The sequence below is a fragment of the Schistocerca gregaria genome, chromosome 1 (genome assembly GCF_023897955.1).
Source record: "Schistocerca gregaria isolate iqSchGreg1 chromosome 1, iqSchGreg1.2, whole genome shotgun sequence".
Taxonomy (NCBI): Eukaryota; Metazoa; Arthropoda; class Insecta; order Orthoptera; family Acrididae; genus Schistocerca; species Schistocerca gregaria.
Window position 1 is genome coordinate 420,267,635 of NC_064920.1, and position 25,201 is coordinate 420,292,835.

General features: G+C 37.3%; 1 protein-coding gene across 1 annotated transcript in view; it reads left to right on the forward strand.

The window, feature by feature from the left end:
* The window catches only part of LOC126352186 (serine/threonine-protein kinase/endoribonuclease IRE2-like), a 78,117-nt gene that overhangs the window by 28,430 nt on the left and 24,486 nt on the right, over positions 1-25,201 (forward strand). Inside the window, exons 3-5 of the mRNA XM_050002671.1 lie at positions 461-586; positions 11,842-12,152; positions 22,481-22,634. Coding sequence (XP_049858628.1) covers positions 461-586; positions 11,842-12,152; positions 22,481-22,634 — 591 coding nt within the window. The remainder of the gene's footprint in view (positions 1-460; positions 587-11,841; positions 12,153-22,480; positions 22,635-25,201) is intronic.

The window sequence follows — 25,201 nt, forward strand, 5'->3', positions numbered from 1 at the left end:
CAGTGATTGCTACACTGTCATCTGCTGGAAAACAGATGCCAAGATGTATTGAGAAAACAATGGACTATGCTACCATGCAAAGTTGCAATAATATGTGATTTTGTTCCAAACATATGAACTATCAAGGAATGTCTACATCTTTCTGGACTCCTCTGTATGAATGACTGGGGATGGGTTTGAAGCATGCCCCTTCTGAATGCAAATATCGCCTTAGCAACCATTCCTCAGCACTCAATAATACAAAATGACCATGCATGTGTTAGTACAGGGTGTATCCGTATAAGAAAGTAATGCTGTTTCCAGCTGGAAATGGACTGCCAGATTAATAATATTATCTTCAATTTTAACCCTAAGCATTGTAACAAATAAACAGTGGATGGAAATAATTTCAAATAAAATTAAATACTTGTTTCAAGGAGACATTAGCCAAAAATTATCAAGATACATCTTTTGTTTACAGTTGCTATCTGGACTACACTACTTGCACACTTTAAGCACACCAGTTGTCCATGGAAACTTGAAACCATCCAATGTCCTTATTGATGACAAAGGAGTGGTCAGGCTTGCAGAATTCGGACTGCATCAGGTATGTTCAAGCTTATACAAATATTGTCAACAGCATAGTATTTCTGTTAATCATATATGGTTTCACTTAAAAGCTGGAATCTGGCTCATCACGTATTACCATTCCTATGTTATTTACATTTAACATTGCTAATCTGTTAATAAACAACTGACAATGAATCTTATTTGCTTTATATAAGACAAGCTGAAATTTTAAACACATATATTTAACTGTCACACAATGTAAATGATACTTATGGAGATGGTAGAGTATACTGCATATTACGTCCCTATGCACTTATAGTCACATCTTCAGTGTGCTCATTCTCTATGTTGGTCTTAACTAGACCATCAGTAGTTTTCAATAAAGTGAAGCTAGTAATCTTATGACAGGTAGTTTACAGGCTTATTGTAATGATATTCCCTCCAGGATCTAATAGCACATGACAGTTTGCCGCAACTCAAGGTTCAACTGCTAAAAAGATTTTAAAATGGTTGTAGTGGACAAATTCCAGAAACATACACATTCATCATCCAGTAAATAAATCAAAACTTTGTAACAAAGAAGCACTTCATCTGTCCAAATGAAAGGCCCATTTTTCATCAAATTATTGCCTTGAGAATACAATATCAATGTTGACATATTTTGTGAGACATTGCCAATACTCCATCAGACTAGAAAAAGGATAGAGCAAGAGAGAATAGTGAAGTATGCTGTCAGGGGAGTATGTTTACTGTACAAGATTGCCTCTGTGCTTATGTCACATGGCACACAGTGACAATAGAAGACTTTCTGGTGGGTAAGTGGGTTAAGCAGTTTAGAATAACACCAAAATAAAAAAGTCAATCCACTGAACAAGCATACTGTCTTTGGCACAGTAGCTGTTAAAGAGTTATAAATGGTTATTTGCTGTGGTGATGGATCATGACTGATGTCATCCGTTACAGGCAATCTATAAGGGAAATCTTATGTGTCCAATGAGAACACTGACAGTGAAAAGTTATAATTACTGAAATCAGTCATGCTTTTAAGTGTAACTGGAAGAAATCATCAGTTACATAAAAAAATTATGGAACCTTTGTACAAAATATATATTAGGGTAAAACCAAAGCCCTGTGAATGTTGTGAGTGGCACATTAAGACTGTGTGCTACACAGGGATTTAAACTGAGGTTCCTGCCTTTTGCAGGCAACGTGCCACCAGTGATGTCATCAGAGCCTATCTTTCACACTCACTCAAGGCTTCCATTTGTCATGAGCTGCTTCCCTTTCCCACCAAACTCTAAACCCTGCAGAGGTGCTTCCACAGTGCCGGGAGACTAGAACAAATTCAGAATTCAGACATACAGCAATAAAGGAAATTAAGTTGACAGCGGCTCCAAGTCTATCTTAGAAGAAAATAGGGAAAGGTGAAATCACCTCACTTCTTTAGAATATTAGAGGGCTAAAAAATAAAGTAAATGAGTTGTTATATTGTTAGAAAGATTTCAGTAGTTGGAACTGACGTCATGTGTCTGTCTAAACACCACATAAACACAGTGATAGAAAAGTTTAATATAACTTGTTATATACACACATCAAAAAATGTTTTGCATCACCTCGGTTCCGAGAATTCTGGAACCTGTACAGAAAACTGGAATAGATATCAACATAAGCATCATTTCTGTCCTTTTTATTGCTCATGAAAACCACACATGGCATGCTGTACCACAATAAAGTGAGACTTTCAGAGGTGGTGGTCCAGATTGCTGTACACACCGGTATCTCTAATACCCAGTAACATGTCCTCTTGCATTGATACATGCCTGTATTTGTTGTGGCATACTATTCACAAGTTCATTGAGGCACTGTTGGTCCAGATCGTCTCACTCCTCAACAACAATTCAGTATATATCCCTCAGAGTGGTTGGTGGGTCATATCACCCATAAACAGCCCTTTTCAATCCATCCCAGGAATGTTTGATAAGGTTGATCCACTCTAGTCGAGTGATGTTGTTATCCTGAAGAAAGTTATTCACAAGATGTGAATTGTCACCCATGAAAACAAATGCCTCGCCAATATGCTGCCGATATGGTTGCACTATTGGTCGGAGGATGGCACTCATGTATTGTACAGCCAATATGGCGCTGTCCATGTCAACTGTGGCATATGTCAGCCCCACATAATGAAACCCCAAAACAGCAGCGAAACTCCAGCATGCTGCAATCGCTGAACAGTGTGTGTAAGGCATTCAGCTTGACCGGGTTGCCTCCAAATATGTCTCTGACAATTATCTGGTTGAAGGCATACGCGACACTCACTGGTGAAGAGAACATGATGCCAACCCTGAGCGGTTGATTCGGCATGTTGTTGGGGCCACCTGTACCGTGCTGCATGGTGTAATTTTTGCAAAGGTGGACCTCGCCATGGTGGTTGGGAGAGAAGTTGTGCAGCCTGTTGCACATAATTTTAGTCGTAACACGACGTCCTGTGGCTGCATGGAAAGCATTATTCAACATGGTGGAGTGCTGTCAGAGTTCCTCTGAGCCATAATCCACTGCAGTAGTAGCCCTTAGGCATCCTAAGCGATGCATATCATCGACAGTTCCTGTCTCTCTGTATCTCCTCCATGTCCAAACAACATTGCTTTGGTTCACTCCAAGACTCCTGGACATTTCTGTTGCTGAGAGCCCTTCATGGCACAAAGTAACAATGCGGACTCTATTGAACCACAGTATTGACTATCTAGGCATGGTTGAATTACAGACTACATGAGCCATATACCTCCTTCTTGGTGGAATCAATCAAACTGATTGGTTGTCAGACCCCTCCGTTTAATAGGTGCTGCTCACACAGGGTTGTTTACATCTTTGGGCAGGTTTAATGACATCTCTGAATAGTCAAAGTGACTGTGTCTGTGATACAATATCCACAGTCGACTTCTATCTTCAGGAGTCCTGAGAACCAAGATGATGCAAAACTTTTTTTGATGTGTGTATTAGCTACATATTCATGTAGATAAATATGGATAAAGGAGTGGTTGACATACTCATAGAAAAATGTGCACAAAATTACAGAAATAAGTCAGTTCTGTAGAGATCAGACTATAGAAGCATGTACTTAAAGGTAAAAATTGGGAAATGTAATATTTGTGAGTGTTACAGTATTCAGGTAATTTGGACATTTTCATCAACAATTTTGATAGGTTGTTGTGATGTTTGTCAGATAAAAAAATGAATTGTTAATTTGTGGTGATTTTAATGTAAATTTCTTGAAGGAATCTGACAGGAAAGTGATCTAGAGGTGCTGCTAGCCACTTACAATTTGAGTTATAAAATTCCAACTGTCAAATCATGATGCACAGTTAGTCCCATTACATAACTTAGCCCCAGATACAGCTAAAATAAATAAATAAATAAAAATATAAATTTAAAAAAATCTAAGAGGCTGGTTAGTGAGAAAATAAATGAAGATTTTAAAGAAAGCTTAAAACTGTTGATGGGGGTGACATTTAGAATGAGCCTAATGGTAGCTCTAAATTCAGCACATTTCTTAATAAGTTTGTGTACATTTCTGAAAACAATTATCCCGAAAAGATAATTAAATGCTATTCTGGGAAGTCATTAAAGTAACCTTGGGTTACGGCCAGTATTACAGTTTCTTCACAATGAAAAAGGATAATGTACAAATTTGGCAGGACAAGTAATCATCTAGAAATATTTTCAAATTGTAAACAGTATAGCAACAAATTAAGAAAAGTCATAAAAAAGAAACCAGAAGTATGTACATCTTGTCTGAAACTAACTGATGAGACAGTAAAATATGTGCTTTAGAAGTGAAAGGAGAACACTCACCAAAAAGCAGAAGCAGTGAGTTGTCAACAGGCACACACAATAGAAAGAAAATGTACTAGCTTCCAGAGTTATCTTTTGACAAGCAAAAGTATTTACATTCTACAAGAACTTTCCTAAGGCAATAAAATAAAATCAGTATGGAATATGGTTAAAAAGAGTCCAAAGAAAGAAAAAGGAAGAAGGAAGATTGGGTTTAATGTCCCATTGACAATGAGGTCATTAGAGATGAAGCATAAATTCGGATTGTATCAAGGATGGGGAAGGAAATTGGCCCATCCTTTCAAAGGAACCATCCTAACATTTTCTTGGAGTGAACATTTTCTTGGAGTGATTTAAGGAAATCACGGAAAACCTAAATGTGGGTGGCCTGATGCGGGTCCTCTGGAATGCAAGTCCAGAGAGCTAACCACTGTGCCACTTCGTTTAGTGATAGAAAGAGAAGCCATAGAAGATTAAACCATTCCTGTTAAAGAGAATGTGAGCATGGTAACATATAGTTCATGGGTAGCAGATATTTTTAATGACAACTTAAAAATAGATGAGAAAATTGGAGCAAACAGTTTAGAAGAGAAGTGAAATAAAAACAGTCTCACATTCCTATCTGAATTAAGGAAGATCATCATGAGTCTAAAATGTAAAAGTTCATTAAGTGGATGATATATAATGTTCTTAGTCATGTATGTAATGCATCATTAATTCAAAGTGTTTTCACAGACACAAAATATACAATTGTTAAGCCCTCAATAAGAAGGTTTACCTTCCGGATGTCAATAACTAAAACACAGTATCACATCTTACATGATATTCTAAAATGTCTGAGAAGGTAATGTACTCCAGGATTGTCATCCACTTGTGTAGGAATGGGAGTCTAAGACAATAACAGTTCAGATTTCAAAAAGGCCACTCTACTGAGACAACTATTTATATATTTACTGGAAACATAATAAAACCTATAAATGATAAAATAGCAGCATTTGGGATCTTCTCTGACTTATCAAAGCAATTAGATTGTCTCACTAATAATATTCCATTACAGGAATACATAGTTCAACCCATGCCTAATTTCAGTCTTATTTAATAAACAGAATGCAGAAAGTTATCCTAGCCTTTTTGAGTAATAGAAAAGAAGTGTGCCACATTAGCTGCAAAAGGAGAAATTACAATGGGAGTCCCACAGAGTTTGATCATTGGCCTGATAGTGTTCTTCCTTTATATTAATGATCTTCCATTTTACTTGAGTCAGAAGGCAGAATTAGTCCAGTTTGCAGATGACCCAAGCATTATAGTGAATCCAAGCAAAGAAGCATCAGCAGAGAAAACAGTAAATAATAATTTGTACTAACAAAAATGTACCACCTTCTGTTAACTTAGTACACCAACAACAATAAAGTACAAACAGAGTAGAAAGTTATGTGTTTTTTGTGTGCATACTGACTGAAAATTAAAAGTGGAAAAGCCATATATTAGACCAGCTAAAATAAATGTGTTCTGCTACTTTTGCCAAAACAATAATCTTCATTCTGTGATGTCATAGGAGGATAATATTCTGGGGCAACTCCTCACTTAGGCAAAAAGTATTCATTGCCCAGAACAAAGTAATTAGAATTACATGTGGAATTTACACATGTAGGACTACATCTTTCAGGCATCTCTTTAAACAGCAGTGGATGTTAACCACAGCCTCGTAGTACATTTATTCACTTATGAAATTTGTTATCATCAATCCATTTGAGTTCAAGAGTAACAGATGTATTCACAAGTACAATACTAGCAGGAAAAGTGAACCGTGTTGCCCTTTAATGAATCTAATTTTTTTTTCACAGAGAGGACGGAAATACGCAGTTATACAGTAAAAATCTTTGACAATCTGCCCAAGGAAATAAAATGTCTGACAGACAGCAGAAGTATTTCCTAATGTAGATTAACCTCTTAACTTAACAATTTTTCTGTAAAAGTGTGTACAAAAATTTCCAGTTTTTTTCAATCATTGGATTTAAAACTTTATTGTGATCATAGATTATTCCAAATAGTAGTTTGACGAATTATTCACTTAAAGGGTGTTAAGAGAATGCTGAAAAAGGTTCTATTAAAACCCTGAGTTTACTCATTGTTTTTAAAAAAGCACTCCTCGTAGAATAAAATGTCTTAGGACACTATATTTGAGCTGAATCTCTTTCAAAACAGTTTGTAATGTTTTTGATAAACAATAAAAATTACAATAATACACTTTTGCGCATTTTGATCTTCATATGTTCTTTGTTGTGTAAAGCTCTGAAGCATTGTACAATACACAGAACTACATCACAGACTTCACACATTCCTCTCTTCTTTTCTTCCCATTCACATCCAAAACACTGCTGCACAGATCACATATGCTAGTAGGACTCCAGACCCCTCCCATTTATAATTTTCATTTCAACATTATGGATAGTGCTCAAAATAGACACATCACACTTGTCTTTCCATCACACTGCTGTAACTGTACCACTATGAAAAGTAATATCATTTCCCTTCTTCAATTTCTTATTGTAAAGGTTTGATTGGTTGGTTGGTCGATTTGATGTATGGGACCAAACAGAGAAGTCCTCAGTCCCATTGGATTAGGGAAGGGTGGGGACGGAAGTCGACTTCACAGGAATCATCCTGTCATTTGCCTGAAGTGATATTGGAGTTGCAAGTAGTGGATGTTTAGACAATACATCTAGTAGCTTGTTTCTTTATAATACTTTGTAGTGCCACCATCACTGTTTGTGTCCTTTGATCAGCAATGTTCTTATTTCAAGCATATCTATTAGTCTCAGTGACTACACTATTCACTAACTCATCATCAATATTTTACTTACATATTCCATCACATCTGAAGAGTCATTCAGTGTTAAGTCTGAAGGTGTTCCAGAACAGGGAAATTTTGAAGGTGCAGGAGGTTGTTCAGCAGTCATGTTTGTTTCATAAAATTTTCTGATGCTGGAGAAACTAACATCACTTGGATCACTTTTTTATCTCTCATCACTTTACTAACACTGTCAGTCTCTGAAGTGTCACTTTATGATCCACTAAATTCCGTGTCACACTTTTCATCATCCTTCAGACTGAAGAAATGAATAGAAAAACCAACCAGATTATAATAACATTACACAGCGGCGGCAAGTAGCAACTATAATCTCTTCCCCCTCTAACCTTGACTACAGATGGTTCAGGTAGCTGAGAAACTGACCAATGTAACATCATTGTGTTATCTTGTGCTGTGCTGTGCTGTGGGCACAATTTTAACTGACTAGATGCAATGATTTTCTCTGGGGTTTAAATTTTTAAGCTGAATATTGTACACAGACAAATATTGTCAGGCTTTTAAGTTTTTGTAAAAATTAAAATCCTGAGTATTCTTGGGCTTTTATATTAAGGAGATAAAGATGTTTAGCAACTCCTTCTATGACATGGAAGATTTCTTGAAAAGAAATATTAGTTATTTGTACAGAAAAAACTATAAATGGTCAGTACATATCCATATTAATATTTTTCACATATTTCTTGAATAGAAATATTTAGTTATTTGTACAGAAAAAAAACTGTAAATGGCCAGTATATAGCCATGTTAATATTTTTTATCTTTTTCTATTTATTTTAAAATATTTGTTGTCTGTTTGTTCAGTTGACAAATACCACATCATAACTTCTGTTGTGAATATGATATATGGAACAATGTATTAAAAACAAAGATTCCAAGATTTACCAAGCGGGAAAGCGCCGGTAGATAGGCACAATAAATAAAACACACAAACACACACACAGAATTTCTAGCTTTCGCAACCGACGGTTGCTTCTTCAGGAAAGAGGGAAGGAGAGGGAAAGACGAAAGGATGTGGGTTTTAAGGGAGAGGGTAAGGAGTCATTCCAATCCCGGGAGTGGAAAGACTTCCCTTAGGGGGAAGAAGGACAGGTGTACACTCGCACACACACACATATCCATCCGCACATACAAGGACACAAGCAGACATATTTAAAGGCAAAGAGTAAGGGCAGAGATGTCAGTCGAGGCGCCAAGTTGCCGCCACTCATAACTCACCTGTCATTCAACATCATCTTTGCCTCCACACTTCCGCCTTGACTTACATCTCTGCCCATACTCTTTGCCTTTAAATATGTCTGCTTGTGTCTTTGTGTGTATGGATGGATATGCGTGTGTGTGTGTGTGTGCGCGTGCAAGTATATACCTATCCTTTTTTCCCCCTAAGGTAAGTCTTTCCACTCCCAGGATTGGAATGACTCCTTACCCTCTCCCTTAAAACCCACATCCTTTCGTCTTTCCCTCTCCTTCCCTCTTTCGTGAAGAAGCAACCGTCGGTTGCGAAAGCTAGAAATTCTGTGTGTGTGTTTGTGTGTTTTATTTATTGTGCCTATCTACCGGCGCTTTCCCGCTTGGTAAGTCTTGGAATCTTCGTTTTTAATATATTTTTCCCATGTGGAAGTTTCTTTCTATTTTATTTACATCATCATTGATATATGGAACATGTATTTAACTAACTAGTTAAGTAGAATCTCAGCAGAAAGAGTGGAAAACCCATGACAAGTGGGGCCATTGAGTGTATCCAGGAGGGCAGACACCATATTGCATTGTATGTTAAAGATAGAGACAGGGTTCAAATCATGATATGGTATACAGTTTTGATTTTCTGCATACAGTAAATACTACATTTTCTTCGTGGAGGATGAGTGAACTTATTCTGTAAAACTTAACCATTTCAGAAACATTTTCTCTTCTGTATTGAAGGACATTTGTTTTCACATGCTTATGAAACAAGGCATAAACAAATATTTATATATTTTACCTTGCCACAGACAAATATTTTTGAAAATATTCCACATTACATGGCTTTGAAGGTTAACAACAAAATATTGTCAAAGCTTAAGGACAGCAAGCTAGAACCCACAGGAGCACACACTGAAGAATATTTAAAAAGCAGATGTTGGGCGAGTTTATGAACGAGGAACACAAAAAGGAGATATTAAATTTGGTTTGTTTTTCTATTTTTTTCTATCTTATGTTCTATGTGCATGCACATATGCTCTTGTAATAAAATTGTATGTTTTTTTATGTGTCCATTTAAAAAGAAAAAAAGTTAGAGCATTGTGGAAAATTTTAAGAAACAAGAAGAAATGTAACATGCAGTTATCTTTTTATGTTGTAATGTGCTTCTGGGTGCATGCATATGCTTTTTGTTAAAGTATCTTTTTTTTACGTATACCTATGTAGGCATAAAATTATGCATTGATGAGTGAGTCAAATGACTGTATATAACATGTCTTGTGACAATAAAGATTCTATTCTATTCTATTCTATTCTCTGGTTAACTGTTACAAATTTGTGCGTACAATTTGCAAGAAAGCAGTCTCGTATTCAGTATATTTCATTGCTGTCTTTCATCAGTCATGATCAGTTAATAAATTCCTTCAGCATAAGACATGGAATATTAATATATTTTAGAATTAGCACTCCAATAATACCAAACACTCTTTATTGGGTGCAACCAGCTAAATGTCATAACCTGTCTGTGAAAAACAAGGATCTATGTTTGAGTACTAGTTAAGTATACAATCTGTGAAGCTCATTTGATATTTGCAAATAGTCTTGTTGTGGTTGTAGGTGTAGCAAGGGATTTAAGGCAGACAACCACGTTCCTAACCACCCTGTGTACCAAGATCCAATAAATCTCTCAGTAAGTCATACAGCATCTGTTGGCCTTCGTTACTGATGTTCATTCCAGTAATTGTTTTATAGATTTCTGAAGAATAATTTTGAAATTTCTTTAGGTATCTCATGTTTCATTTTATAAAATGAATGGTAAATAATCTTAGTTTGAAAATAATATTTGTATTTAATTACATAGACAAGTTTCACACAGTTGTTTGTTGTATCAGTAAATCCCAGAATTTGAGAGATATACAGATAAAAATATATTTGGGTTTAGATTATTCAAAGTCTTCTGACTCTTAGTATCATCAGCTGATTTCCCATTTGAAGGTATTGTCATTTTCTGTATCTGTATGAGAATGCTTCCTTACCACAGTTTCACTTTTTATCATCAGCTCTTACCTTCTTTCTACTCTCTAGTCTTATAACACGAAAAAGATTTTTCCACACATCAAAGATTCCACCACTTTAGTGAAGCTGCTTTCTGTTACTCCAGGAAGTGGATCCTTTTGCGTATCTTTATGCAATCTAAACTCTTTTTGCGTCTGTCCTTTTGTGGTGTTTGCTGTAAGTTTGCTTTTAAATACATTACTGGCTATTAAAGTTGTAACATCAAGAAGGCAACATGCACCAAAGGTCAAATTTACATGACAGCATACCATTCTGTGTGTGCCACTGGATTGTCATTCAGAAATCTATTTGAATGTTGGTTGCTTTTAATAAGATAATGTTATGCCTAGTGAAAGGAGAAACTAAGAGTATGTGTCAGAATCTGGCACAAGCAGGATCATGGTTTATCAAGGCTATGGTTAATCTATCTGCAATATTTCTGCTACATTATTTGGGGACCCTTGACAATCATGCAAATATGGAATTGCTGGATTCAGAAGGATCAGAAGGATCTCAATAAATTCAAAATGATTTGTATTAGAGAGGACAGATATATCACTCGCAAGTCCATGTTTTCAGTCCAACTATGGGCTTTGTTACTGTAGATGTGGCAGTTCTGTGCACTAGTTTCACACCTTTTATCCCTTCATCTGCTCCCCCCCCCCCCCCCCCCCCAAAAAAAAAATGGTACTCAATTTATTCTTGAACACTAATGAACAATCCAGGATGGAATACAACATGTAAATGAGGATGATACATGAGTCGCCAAATAAAAGAGTCACTGACCAATGGACAGTCACATAGAAAGGATGAAAATTATTTGGTTTCAGGACAAAGAGTCACTTTGCCTGCAGATGTTACCACTGGCATAAATTTCTGTTTCATTGATGTTGCGGTCATTGCACAAATGAAATATCTATTAGAAATAACAGCTTACAAATGAAACTGTTTTTTGCTTATGGTTTTGAATTTTTCTGCAAGCTCCAGTGTTCTCCTTCCCTGCAGTTTATTTTGGCAAGCACTTCAGTATTATTCAGGAATTAAATATGTGTCAATAAGGATAAATAACACTGACAGTTAATACTGGAAAACATTTTAGCTACATAAACATGTATTCTCATTAACAAACAATATTATGAAAAGGAAAGTTGCTACTCACCATATAACGAAGATGCTGAGTTGCAGATAGGCACAACAAAAAGATTGTCACAAATATACACACCCACAAATGCAACTCTCTCACATGACTGCAGTCATAATATTATTTTCATTAACAGTCAGGTGAAAATAACACTGTGTCTCAAAAAGTCACACGTTCATACTGATAACTTCAGATGTATTCACACTCCTGTCATTATTTTCAGATGCTGTATCAGACCACTCCACCACCTGCTTCATCAGTAATATGGTGGTCTTGTGAAACTTGTGTAGCTTACGAGCAGAACCGTCGAATGTCATGCTCCACTATGTCAGACATACAAGTGGCTGGTATGGTAGTGCATTTTATACTCACAGGAGGAAACCATCCATTTGGCACAGAAGCCTCTCAGATTGTTCAGAACATTAGAAGAGGCTTCAATGCACCTGCAACAACTAACTGTGAAGCAAACGATCTGATCTCTTGGATGGTTCTGCAAAACCCTGGGCAGAGACCATCTGTAGAAAAAGTCATCAGGTGAAATATTTCAAGTTTTTATCATTATTATTATTACAGGGCGACACATGGGAGATGGACGGTTTTGAACTGCATAGTACTGAGGGCGCGGTGGTGGGAGGTGGTCGTGGTGGGGATAGTTCTGATCCACACAAGACGCCATTTCATTTACTCAGTCACTATGGACTTGCAACGTCGAGTGTTTGTCTATGACAGTTTAGTGAAAAGTGGTGAGTCTATTATTGCTACACAGCGATTGTTTCATGAGCGGCTTAATTATGGTCGACATGGAGCTGTTATGAGCCGTAACACAATCCTCAGATGGGTGAAAAACTTCAAATCAACTGGAAACATACTGGATAAGAAGCATCCTGGCCCAAGACGTAGAGTAACGACACCATAAAATGCTGATAGGATAAGGCAACTAGCAGTCAGAAGCCCAGGACGGTCAGCTAGACATCATGCTAGTGAGTTACGAATCAATCGTGAATCAGTTAGATGAATTTTGCATAAAGAATTAAAATTCCATCCCTACAAAATGCTCATTGTCCAAAAACTTAAGGAAATTGATTTTGCTGTAGGAGAAGACTTCGCTTACAGAATGCAAGTGATTTTGGGATTGAATGAAAATGAAATTTTATTGATGAGCAATGAAGCTCATTTTCATTTAAACAGGACTGTGAATAAGCAAAACCTATGTTACTGGGCTCCAGAGCATCCACACCTTATCCACCAGCATCCTCTACACTTAGAAAAAGTAACAGTCTGGTGTGCTCTTGGCTCTGTTGGCATTATTGGACCTTATTTTTTTGAAGAGAACAGGGCCATAGTTACTGTTAATTTGGTTTGTTACATTCGTATGCTTGAAACCAGAGCTAAGAAGACAACAAACCCCTTTAAAACACGTTTGGTTCCAGCAGGATGGGGCAACACCACACACTGCAAACACTTCAATGACAGTTCTTAGACCCATGTTTCCTGGCCAGATTATTTCACGTTTTCGCAATGTTCCTTGGCCTTCCAGGTCTCCCGACTTGTCAGTATGTGAATTTTTCTGTGGGGGTACCTTAAGAAGTGTGTCTATAACCACAAACCACAAAATTTGGACGAGTTGAAGAATACAATCATTCAAGAAATTGCTACCAACCCTGCATAGATTTTAGTCCATATGATGGAGGATTTTGAGAAGAGAGTTGAGTCCTGCATGCGAAATGATGGACATCACCTTGACAACGTTATTTTTCCCAAAAAACTTTGTTAACTAAAATGGCAAAATAATGAGCTTTGATTTTGTGTAAATAAACATGCATTAATTTTAAATTTCGCTGAGTATTATTTCATTAAAAACTGTCTGCCTCACATGTGTCATCCTGTGTTATTAAATCAAGCATGCAAAATGGTATTTAGGTATTCTTTACCTTTCATGAGGCTAAACTCTGTCATGCAATACTTCATTTTTTTCTCCCTACTTAGACTTTCCTTGCTGTGCAAAGGTACTGGTTTTCTAGAATTTAATGATTTAACTACTGACTTTTTAACTTCTTAAATTAGGCATTTTGTAAATTCTGAATTCTTCATTGAGTTTTAGTGGGTTTTTATGTATTTTAGCAGTTTCTGCTAATTTGAACGAAAGTTTTGCAAAGCCATGTCATATTTCAGATCAAGGATTTCTTTTCTGTGAGCTCTGAATGACATATTTTCTTAATTGTGTGAATTCAGAAGTTGATGAGTAATTCAGCAGAGTTGGCTGTGTACAGATGGGCATGACTGATAATGATGATGATTGGTTCGTGGGGCACTCAACTGCTCGGTCATCAGCACTCATACAAAGTCCCAATCTTTCCATGGCCCAGTTTAGCCACTTTCATGACTGATGATGATGAAATGATGAAGGCAACACAGCACTCAGTCCCAGGCAGAGAAAATCCACAATCCAGCCTGGAATCAAACCCGTGACCCTGTGGTCTAGAGGCAACAACGCTAGTGAATAGACCACGAACTGTGGACATGGGCATGACTGGTGCATATGTCTCGTTAATTGCACATGGAAAACAGCATCTAGTTTACTTCTATTAAAAAGCTACATACCTTAACACTCTAAGAAAGGCATATGTTGACATTGTATTTCCCATTTGCCTTTGAAGTAGTATTGTAAGACAACATGCCAAGCTACAATAGAAAAAGGTTTTATGTAGGAGAAGAAATTCATTAGAGTGGTGGCAATTGTAATCTACCCCCTTCCTTCCCAGTTGCAGCTACTATCCATAATGAGCTAAGGTTTTCTGAAAATTTGAGGAGAGTAAGATTACAATAAACTTTTTAATTTACTTATCTTTTCTTGTAGAATTGGCTCCAGTTCTTCTTGCCTAGGGGTCTGATTCTTGAAGTTGAAATTCTCACATTTTAGGTCCTCATAGTTGAATTGACATAAATAATTTTGAAGATTGTTGTCAAAGAATTTTTGTTTTTACATTAATTTATTTTGTCACATTTTAGTACATCAAACAGTCTTTTGAATTTTCACATTACCAAAGCTGAAATTACATTGTTTGTCCAGAAAACAAAAATACATCTGAACACATCAGGCGCATGCTTACTATTACCTCATTCTGCGGTAATAACAATATTCCAAAGTGGTTACATTTTTTCTTGACAAATGAATTTCTATTAGTTTTGATTATTATTTCATAAATGAATTCAGAAATAAACATAATAAACAGTACTATATTGCATTATTAACAATAGAAATATTAAGTGCACCAAATAATTCGTGATTTCAAATGTTTCTAAAAAAAAATAATTAATTGCACATTCAGAACTAGTATTTATCGATAATAACATTCAAAATAATAATTCCTGTTCATAAATTTTAGCTTGAAATATAGCATATTGTGTATATAATTTATGAAATTTTTCAGAAAATCAGTTGAGATAATATTGACCTGTCTGAAATTTGAAAAATATTACTGGTTTTGACAACTACAATTGAGGAAAAGTAATGCTAGAGGAGGATGTCCCATTACAATATCTCCCTCACATAATATTAAAACAATACATTCATGATACTCTGTGAGCTACTATCAGGTTTGCCAAACGATGTACAAGATGATGCCAAAAGATTGAATACAGATGTACAGAAGTATCTGATACATATTACAGAAAACATAAGAAAAATATCTACTGTACAAGTTTATAATCTGCACATATATGAGGACATGGCAATCAGATTTTCAGATCTGTAGAACATTCTGTCTCAAGACAAATGATACAAATTCAAAACTACAATATTACAACATTAAAATATAGAAATAACTGCAGGGCAATGTAAATTACTAGGATTACAAATTGTAACTTTACATCTATTAAGTCACACCTTCAAGATATCAAAAAAGATGGGGAAAAATTAAAACCTAGGTGTACGGCGAGTGAGCTGACTCAAAAAATTCACAATGTCGTTTACAGACCAGAAGAAAATATTGAGTCACAAGTGTGAGTATAGTAAAAAAAATCAATCATCCACATAAACCAGAGTATATAAGGATATGTTGACCCATAAAAAGAGAATCTATTAAGGCCTATGCCTACGATGTGGGGACTGACCCATGAATCCAAATCGCACCATGTACACACCAGCAGAAATGTATTGACACAACAAAATTAATAAAGTTCATAATCATATATCAATAAGTTCAATCATATGTAAAGAATAATTAAAGGAAGCATCTAGTCTCAATCAATAGTCGCACACTCTCCTTGAGTAGACACACACAGTCATGATGACCAGAGGTACCCAAAACAGAGTTAAGCGTGAGTTTGCCCACAACTCAAGTTTCAAAGAGATACAATAATGTAGTACTTCGGATAAATACAGTTAATCAGACTCATAAATAGCTTTGAATGATGACATAATGAAGTAGCTTGAGGACTAAAATCAGTGGGTGAAATTAGAAGTGTATACATCTTGTTATACAGTCTATTATCAATTTGTGATCTCAATCATAAATGTCTTCCACACTAGTTGCTAATTGTTCATACAAACTAGCCTACGTACATAGAAGCCTAGAAGATTCATTTACAATTGATAAAAAATTATGTACTTAGTGTTGAGATAAGAATATTCATTGAAATGTATGACTCCTAACCCAACAGTGCCTCATTTTATCAGATTCTGATAATTATTCACAACATGGTTCATATAATACACTCTTGAACTTTTAACACTTCGGTGTTGAACATAACACATCATCAGTCACAGCGTTATTTAAAGTTACATAATGTATTGGGAAGTTAATCCCCTTACTTGAAAAAAGCATACATTTATGTGGAATAACACGGGCCATAGCAGTGACTACTTTTCTAAACAGATAGTTCCATGAAGTCTTCATATAGGATAATTTCTTGGCTAACAATTTACAAATTTCAGTCACAGGACTGATATACACTCCTTGAAATTGAAATAAGAACACCGTGAATTCATTGCCCCAGGAAGGGGAAACTTTATTGACACATTCCTGGGGTCAGATACATCACATGATCACACTGACAGAACCACAGGCACATAGAACAGGCAACAGAGCATGCACAATGTTGGCACTAGTACAGTGTATATCCACCTTTCGCAGCAATGCAGGCTGCTATTCTCCCATGGAGATGATCATAGAGATGCTGGATGTAGTCCTGTGGAACGGCTTGCCATGCCATTTCCACCTGGCTCCTCAGTTGGACCAGCGTTTGTGCTGGACGTGCAGACCGCGTGAGACGACGCTTCATCCAGTCCCAAACATGCTCAATGGGGGACGGATCCGGTGATCTTGCTGGCAAGGGTAGTTGACTTAACCTTCTAGAGCACGTTGGATGGCACGGGATACATGCGGACGTGCATTGTCCTGTTGGAACAGCAAGTTCCCTTGCCGGTCTAGGAATGGTAGAAGGATGGGTTCGATGACGGTTTAGATGTACCGTGCACTATTCAGTGTCCCCTCGACGATCACCAGAGGTGTACGGCCAGTGTAGGAGATCGCTGCCCACACCATGATGCCGGGTGTTGGCCCTGTGTGCCTCGGTCGTATGCAGTCCTGATTGTGGCGCTCACCTGCATGGCGCCAAACATGCATACGACCATCATTGGCACCAAGGCAGAAGCGACTCTCATCGCTGAAGACGACACGTCTCCATTCGTCCCTCCATTCACGCCTGTCGCGACACCACTGGAGGCGGGCTGCATGATGTTCAAGCTTCATGGAGACGGTTGCGAATGGTCCTCGCCGATACCCCAGGAGCAACAGTGTCCCTAATTTGCTGGGAAGTGGCGGTGCGGTCCCCTACAGCACTGCGTAGGATCCTACGGTCTTGGCTTGCATCCGTGCGTCGCTGCGGTCCGGTCCCAGGTCGACGGGCACGTGCACCTTCCGCCGACCACTGGCGACAACATCGATGTACTGTGGAGACCTCACGCCCCACGTGTTGAGCAATTCGGCGGTACGTCCACCCGGCCTCCCGCATGCCCACTATATGCCCTCACTCAAAGTCCGTCAACTGCACATACGGTTCACGTCCACGCTGTCACGGCATGCTACCAGTGTTAAAGACTGTGATGGAGCTCCGTATACCACGGCAAACTGGCTGACACTGACGGCGGTGGTGCACAAATGCTGCGCAGCTAGCGCCATTCGACGGCCAACACCACGGTTCCTGGTGTGTCCGCTGTGCCGTGCGTGTGATCATTGCTTGTACAGCCCTCTCACAGTGTTCGGAGCAAGTATGGTGGGTCTGACACACCGGTGTCAATGTGTTCTTTTTTCCAGTTCCAGGAGTGTAGTTGTTAGATGCTTGAGTAGGTTTCCCAGCACCTATCATCTCTTGTAAGTCAGCTGGACCAAGAAGTGTGCAGCCATACAGGAGTGTGGGATTGCATCCAACCACATTTGTCAGTTTCATCTATAGATTTCTCGTCACATGCTCCAACGATAAGGAAATTTCCTGTCTAGCTTTCACATCAAATCCTGAAACATTGTTTCATTTACTAAGTATGCTGTTAAATACCTCCTTCACATGACATGGCATATGTTTTGCCTATAAGTATACAGATTCATGTCAGAATAGAATATTCCTAATATTTGCAGTACATATGAATGAAATAAGTCTTCACTCAATTTACCACAACACCCATTATTTTACCCAACAGAGTTCATGACAGTTAAATTTAATTATTGTGTGCAGAGCACACAGGAATAATAATAATATTTAACCCTAATAGCATTGTGAAATAAGAAGTTTATTATCAGGTATTTAATGGCATTGTACCATTTCAAAATTGTAAAAGGATCTACCCATTCAGTCACATGGCATATATGTATCAAATTATGAAGCACAAATCTATTACCAAACAGAATTATACAGTTGTATGAACCTGCAAATGTAGTGTATATTTTCTTACAGACTAGGGATCACCATGCATCCATGTTCAAAGGCCATGTCTTATATACTAAAAGTTGCAGTGCCTGAGATTTTACCAGTTTACTTTGCTTACCAGTGGCTTCTCTTATCGTTGTGCCAACAATGGACATTTCCACAAAATTCTTACTAAACATGATCTTGTCCCTAAATTGTTAGGATTGGGCTATCTGTATCAGTCAACAGTTACCTCCCACTGATCAATTTAATTTTAATGTAAGAGAACACAAATTCTGAATCATCCTCTCTGTTGTCAGACACTTCATGCAAAAGATCACTTTCAATTTCATCAATTGCTACATCCACACTGTCTTCACAAGGTTTTATCAATTTTACAGGTATAATAGCATTGCTCTGATTATTCATGCTGTCAGGTAAAGATTGAACACAATGTTCTGTGAGACACAATAATGACATAGTTTTTGATTCATTTTCACTTATTTTACTAGTTAGTGACTGCAACTTTTGATGAAAAAGAACCAAGTTCATATTTTTTCTGTTTTACCGGTGAGTTTAAAATAAGATGTTACTGTGACTTATCTGTGAGTTGGCAGGCTGAATTTTCACATTTTTATTTTTTTCCTGGCTTGAACCCATAAAAAATTGTCTCTGAGTGACACAGATGTATTTTGTCTTTGGCTCCTTCTTAAGCCGATTCTGCTACTGCCACTGTTGCTTTTGCTGCTGCTACTGATTCTGATGATGGCGTTGCTGGTGTTTCACTTATTGCTGGTGTTTGCTCATCTACAACTAATATGCTGTGCTGTGAGCTGCTTGTGTTTGGGGTGTTTGTCTGCATTAACAAAATCTCACATTTGTCTTGGAGGATTGTAGCTTTGCTGACAGCAGGTTTCTCATTTGAGTCTCCAGGTGACACGCGCTTCTCGTCCATGAGAGGAATGACTCCTGTATCATCATAATGCACATTTTAGATTTTATTTACTACATCTAAAATTTTTGTTACTATAACATTTTTCCCAAGTTTATTTAGATGAAAACCCTGTGTTATGTGGGATCTTTTCCTCAGATTGCTTATGTTCACAAATGTTACATTTTCAAACTGCCTGCAAATATTTTGCATCTCTGTCTTTGCACTTTCAGTTTCTTTGTTTACACAGGACTATTCTCTCAAGCCTTAACAATGTGGCACTGAAAAAACAATATTTGTTCCTCTCAGCTCATACAATTTTCTTTTTAATGAGATTAAGAGATCCTTTTTTTTTTATTTCTTGCAACATCGTTAGATCCAGCCAGGAAGACAGAAAAGTCCTTTTTGCTCAATGATGAAATTTTTTCCTTACTCATTGATGTAACAGCACTGAATTTCCTCCTGACTTTATTACGCAATTAAAATTCTGACTGCTTGTCCACTGAAATTCAGTGGCTATATTTTGCCCTTTGTTGTGTGCATACAGTTCAATTTTATTTGCTGTTCAGAGCATACAATCAGAACTAATATTTATTGATAAAAACATCCAAAATAATAATTCCTATTCATAAATTTCAGCTTGAAATATAACATATTGTGTACATAATCATATGAAGTTTTTCAGAAAAGCAGCTGAGATAATACTGACCTGTCCAAAATTCAAAAAATATTACTGGTATCGACAACTACAGTTGAAGAAAAGTAATGCTAGATAATTATCTCTCATTACACAGTTTAAATTCATAAACATAATGCAAGCCCCAGAACACCCTTTCACATGTTCAGCAACATTAGCTACAAATGTCTCTTGTTTCAAAGAATCTAAGTTTCATAATTCACTATCAAGTGAACTGAAAATGATGACTGCAGATACTTTTAGACAATTGATTAAGGAGTGACTTATTCTGAAATGTGACTGAACTTTGAAATAGACATGAGCACACGTTTTGACAGTAATTTTGTTTCAGCTGTAAATTTACAGAGATATCAAAGGTGTACCCAGGTTCTGAGATAGGAGTGGTTTACTTGTGCTAGTTTTGTGGGAGGAGGAGCAGCAATTTGCTTCATAGATATCATTCATCCCCTCTCCTACCCTTGCTGGTCATTTCTTTGTGAGAAATAGAACTTAAACAAATCAAACCTGTAGTTGTTCAGTAGTCTGACTTACAGGTCGTAAAAGTCACCCTGCCTGTTTAACTACTTTTTCGGATTTTTAATTAAAAATATTTTCCACATTTTTCAGTTATAATTTATTGCAGCCTATGTGCCAAGTATGATCATCATGTCAGCCGAAGTGGTTGTTTGTTTCCCTGAATCATTGATGGTGAACCTGTCTTCAGTGCAGTCAGTGTCTATACAGAAAATAGGGAAAGTGAGTATGGAAGGAAAGTAGGTGTGAAATCGTGTCGACTGCTGGCCATGACCAAAGAGCTTTAACCAAGACCTGAAAGCTCTCTCTTGTACTGGCATCCAATTAACTAGGACATGTTTCCTTCCTAACTCCTTTGTGGAGCTAGGTCTGAAATGACTTTAATATTTCTAACGTGACCAGTCCTTGGTCCCACCCAGTCTGGCTGGCAGCCTAGGGAAATTGAATTGTACACCTTACAAGGTGTGACTCTATCACTCCTGGTTACCAGTCATCCAGAATACATGCTAGGATTACATAATTGATATAAGTAACCATGTCGAATCACTGTTCTTGTGAGAGCCTTCTTTTGTAATAAACTTTTTTTAGTAATGATAACCATAGCATTACCTAAACATTGCTCACTAGTAGGCTGCATTGAAATCATTCTTTTGTGAAAAAATAAAGACCAAACTGTTCAGTATTGATTTATAATTGTATAACCATGCAGTGACCCAAAGGTGTGACATAATAATGAGGTGTTGATACAGTGTAACTAATTTGGGACTGGTATTTATAGTTTATCTGAAAACACAGTGAAGTGGAACAGCAAAGTTAAGTGAAACAAACTAATTAACAATGGAGAAAAGGCATACAATTAAATGGTCAAGTATTAGTTTATGGGAATTGAGATGAAGAGTGAGTCATCATGTATGATGCAATGAGAGTTTAACAAATATACATGAATAAATGTCAACATTTAAAGTGAGAACAAAATAAATCTACAAAATATTTAAAGTTACTAACCTTAATATGTTTCCTACATTTACACACTTCTGTGATGAACTCAAATCTAATAAACTAGGACTTCGAATATATGGATAGCTTTATGACCATACTCCACAAGGTAGGCAGAGAAACACTATACAAGACATGGAAATGTGTACACACAATATGTAAAGCCTGAAGAGAGAAAAATAGGATAGAAATGGGAACTAGCTAGTAGGATAAAATGATGAACCCAATGAAAAATAAACGAGTGTGATGCTTCATTGTCTAATGACCTGTGTCTGAAGCACCAGAGTGACTGGAAAACCATCCCCCACAGCAACAGTAGCATGAAATCCCAATTCCCAAACTACTGCAACACACAATAATAATAATAATAATAATAATAATAATAATAATAATAATAATAATTTAAATTGAATCCCCTGACACACACTCATGGCAGTTTATTTTTATGTAAATTTGAAAATTAAAAAGTTTTCATAAATATATGTCAAGGGACATGAGGAAATCCTATGCTAATGTGTATAGTGTCTAACTTTCAGCTATTTTATCATTTGAAATAAGGCCAAATTCCATTTTCTTGCACAATATGTTGTCAGGCTTTCAATGCAAAGAATAGTTGAATGATACAGTCATCAAATTAATGTGAAGAGGACTCATAACAATATGCTTCATGTCACCCTCAATTGTGGATTTGAGACTATGTTTAAACTTTGTGTTTCAATAGCTAACTGTGTGTTTCAATAGCTGTTATGTAGTCCACTGATTGACAAGACAGCTGCATATTAATGCAAGAAACAAAAAGTGATCTGATCATTTCTTTGCCAGGCACATTTACTTTTGGGACACAGAAAAAAAATGGAAATTTCTATTAACTTGTGCTGGTATGTCTCCAGACTGCAAGACTGCTCCACTACCATTGTCTAATTTTTTCGCCTGTCTTGAAAAACAAGCTGCATACCACAACACAAAAGGAGACTGGGTAAGTTCTAAATTTATTTATATTCCTCGTTTGCAAAGAACAAGTGTTAAATTTACCTCCTCTTTGTCAATCTTGCTTCTTTTGCTATGTTCATGACACCTTTATTATTGTAATTGAAGCTCTTCTCCAGTTCATTGGTCATATAAATAGCATGCACCCTGCCACCAAATTCTTCATTGAGATGGAGAGAAAAAGTAAGTTACTATTTTTAGATGTTCTACTTGAATGAAAATCAAATGGGCAGCTAGGGCATTTATAAACTTCCATAATATACCCATAAGAGAACAGTTTTAAATATACTAATATAGTAAGACTACTTGTGACAAAGAACAGCTGGTTTCCGAGATCAGATATCTAAGAAAGTACATGTTGTAATTTCAACAATATTATGAAAAGGATAGATTGTTGCTCACTGTGAAAATGAATTATATATTAATTATATATGAATAAAATGTGTCTTCACTCATTTTACCGCACTGCCCATTACTTTACCCAACAGAGTTCATGACAGTTAAATTTAATTATTCTGTGAGGAGCACACAGGAATAATAATAATAATAATAATAATAATAATAATAATAATATATAACACTAATAGAACACACATAGAAAGGACGAAATATCTCCCAACAAGGTTGCATACCGCATAATTTCTGCATCTAGAGCCCCACGAGATAGAAAGCACACAACAAAAGTGAAGAAGGACTTAAAAACATTAAAAAGGACCCGTGCAAAGGACTCAGAATATTCATCAGATATTCGTATCGAGGTGGTTACCAATGCCCTGTAGAAGGTTAAATCAGGCAAAGCTCCGGGTTTCGATGGTATCCCCCCTTAGTTATTCATACATGTCGGAGACTACACAAACAATGGCTGGCTAAGTTCTTTACAGACATTCTCCAAGTGGGTAACATTCCTCCCTCACTTAAACGAGCAAAGATCATCGCAGTCCTGAAACCTGGTAAACCAGGCGATAGACCAGGGAGTTACCACCCATTGCCCTTCTTAATATGGTCTATAAATTACTAGAAAGACTGCTCCTCAACAGAACAGGCCAAACTATACTCAAAAAAAATCCCTATAGAACAAGCAGGAATCCATCCCTATCGCTGCTGTACAGATCAAGTCCTATCACTGACAACATATATAGAGGTGGGGTTCCAAAAGAAACATAAAGTAGCTGCAGCATTCATAGACCTAACAGCAGCCTATGATACAGTTTGGAAACAGAGGCTCATGTACAAATTAATCTGTGCCGTCCCCTGCAAGAAGATAACCAACCTTATTGATGATATGTTGTCAAATAGAACCTTCCAAGTAATAATGGGGAATGAGAGAAGTAAACAGATGAAACTCAATAATGGACTGCCACAAGGCTCTGTCCTTGCGCCCCTTCTTTTCAGCCTTTACATCGCGCAAATTTGGTTATGCTGACGACTGGGCTCTAGCAAAAGCCCACAGAAATATAGAAACTGCCGAAGATATCCTTACGAGTGACCTAGGGATTCTCAGCGAGTACTTTAGAAAATGGAGGCTACAACCTAGTGCTACAAAGACAGAAGTATTTGCCTTCCATTTAAACAACAAAATGGCCAACAGAGGACTACATGTCTATCTGGATGGGAAATTACTACATCACAACAAACACCCAAAGTACCTTGGGGTTACCCTACATAGGACACTAACATTCAAAGAACACCTGACGAAAACTGCAGCGAAACATAAAACACACAACAACATATTGCAGAAGCTCTGTGGCACCACCTGGCGCTCCACACCATCTACCTTAAGAACATCTGCACTTGACTTGGTGTATCCAGTGGCAGAATACTGTGCCCCAGTGTGGCTCAACACCAAACACACACGCATGGTAGATAGCCAACTTAATGCAACAATGCGTATTATATCAGGCACAATCAGGCCAACTCCTACAGTGCGGCTGCCCATTCTCAGTAACATAGCTCCTCCTAACCTGCGCCGAGAACACGCTCTGGTTAGAGAATTTCAAAAAAATCATGACCAACCCTCAATTACAAATCCATGAAGATACTCACGACATCCAAGGAAACCGACTCCAGTCTAGGCATCCTCCACTAAAGACCACACAGGCTCTGCACCAAACCAACTTTAAAATAAATGACCGATGGAAAGAGGAATGGGAGCGCAGAACAGCAATAAACTGCCACACTATGCCATGCATCTTTAGTAAACCAAAAGGATTTGATTGCCCTCGCAAAGTTTGATCAACTCTTAATCGCATCAGAACCAACCGTGGGAGATGCGCCGACTCCTTACACAGATGGGGTAAACATCCTTTGGCCGCTTGTGACTGTGGCACTGAGAGACAGACGGTCAAACACATCGTGCAGGAATGCCCACTAAGGGCATATGAGGGTGACTCAGAGGATTTCCTAATGGCGACCCAAGCGGCAATCGACTATATATTATCTAAGCTGGATGTCTGCTTGTGGTTGCTCTTCTGTGAGTGTAAATTTACAATTGGTGGTGTCCTTATATACAAACTGTTATTTATTGCTCTGTTTATAAATATGTGATTTTTTTAAATC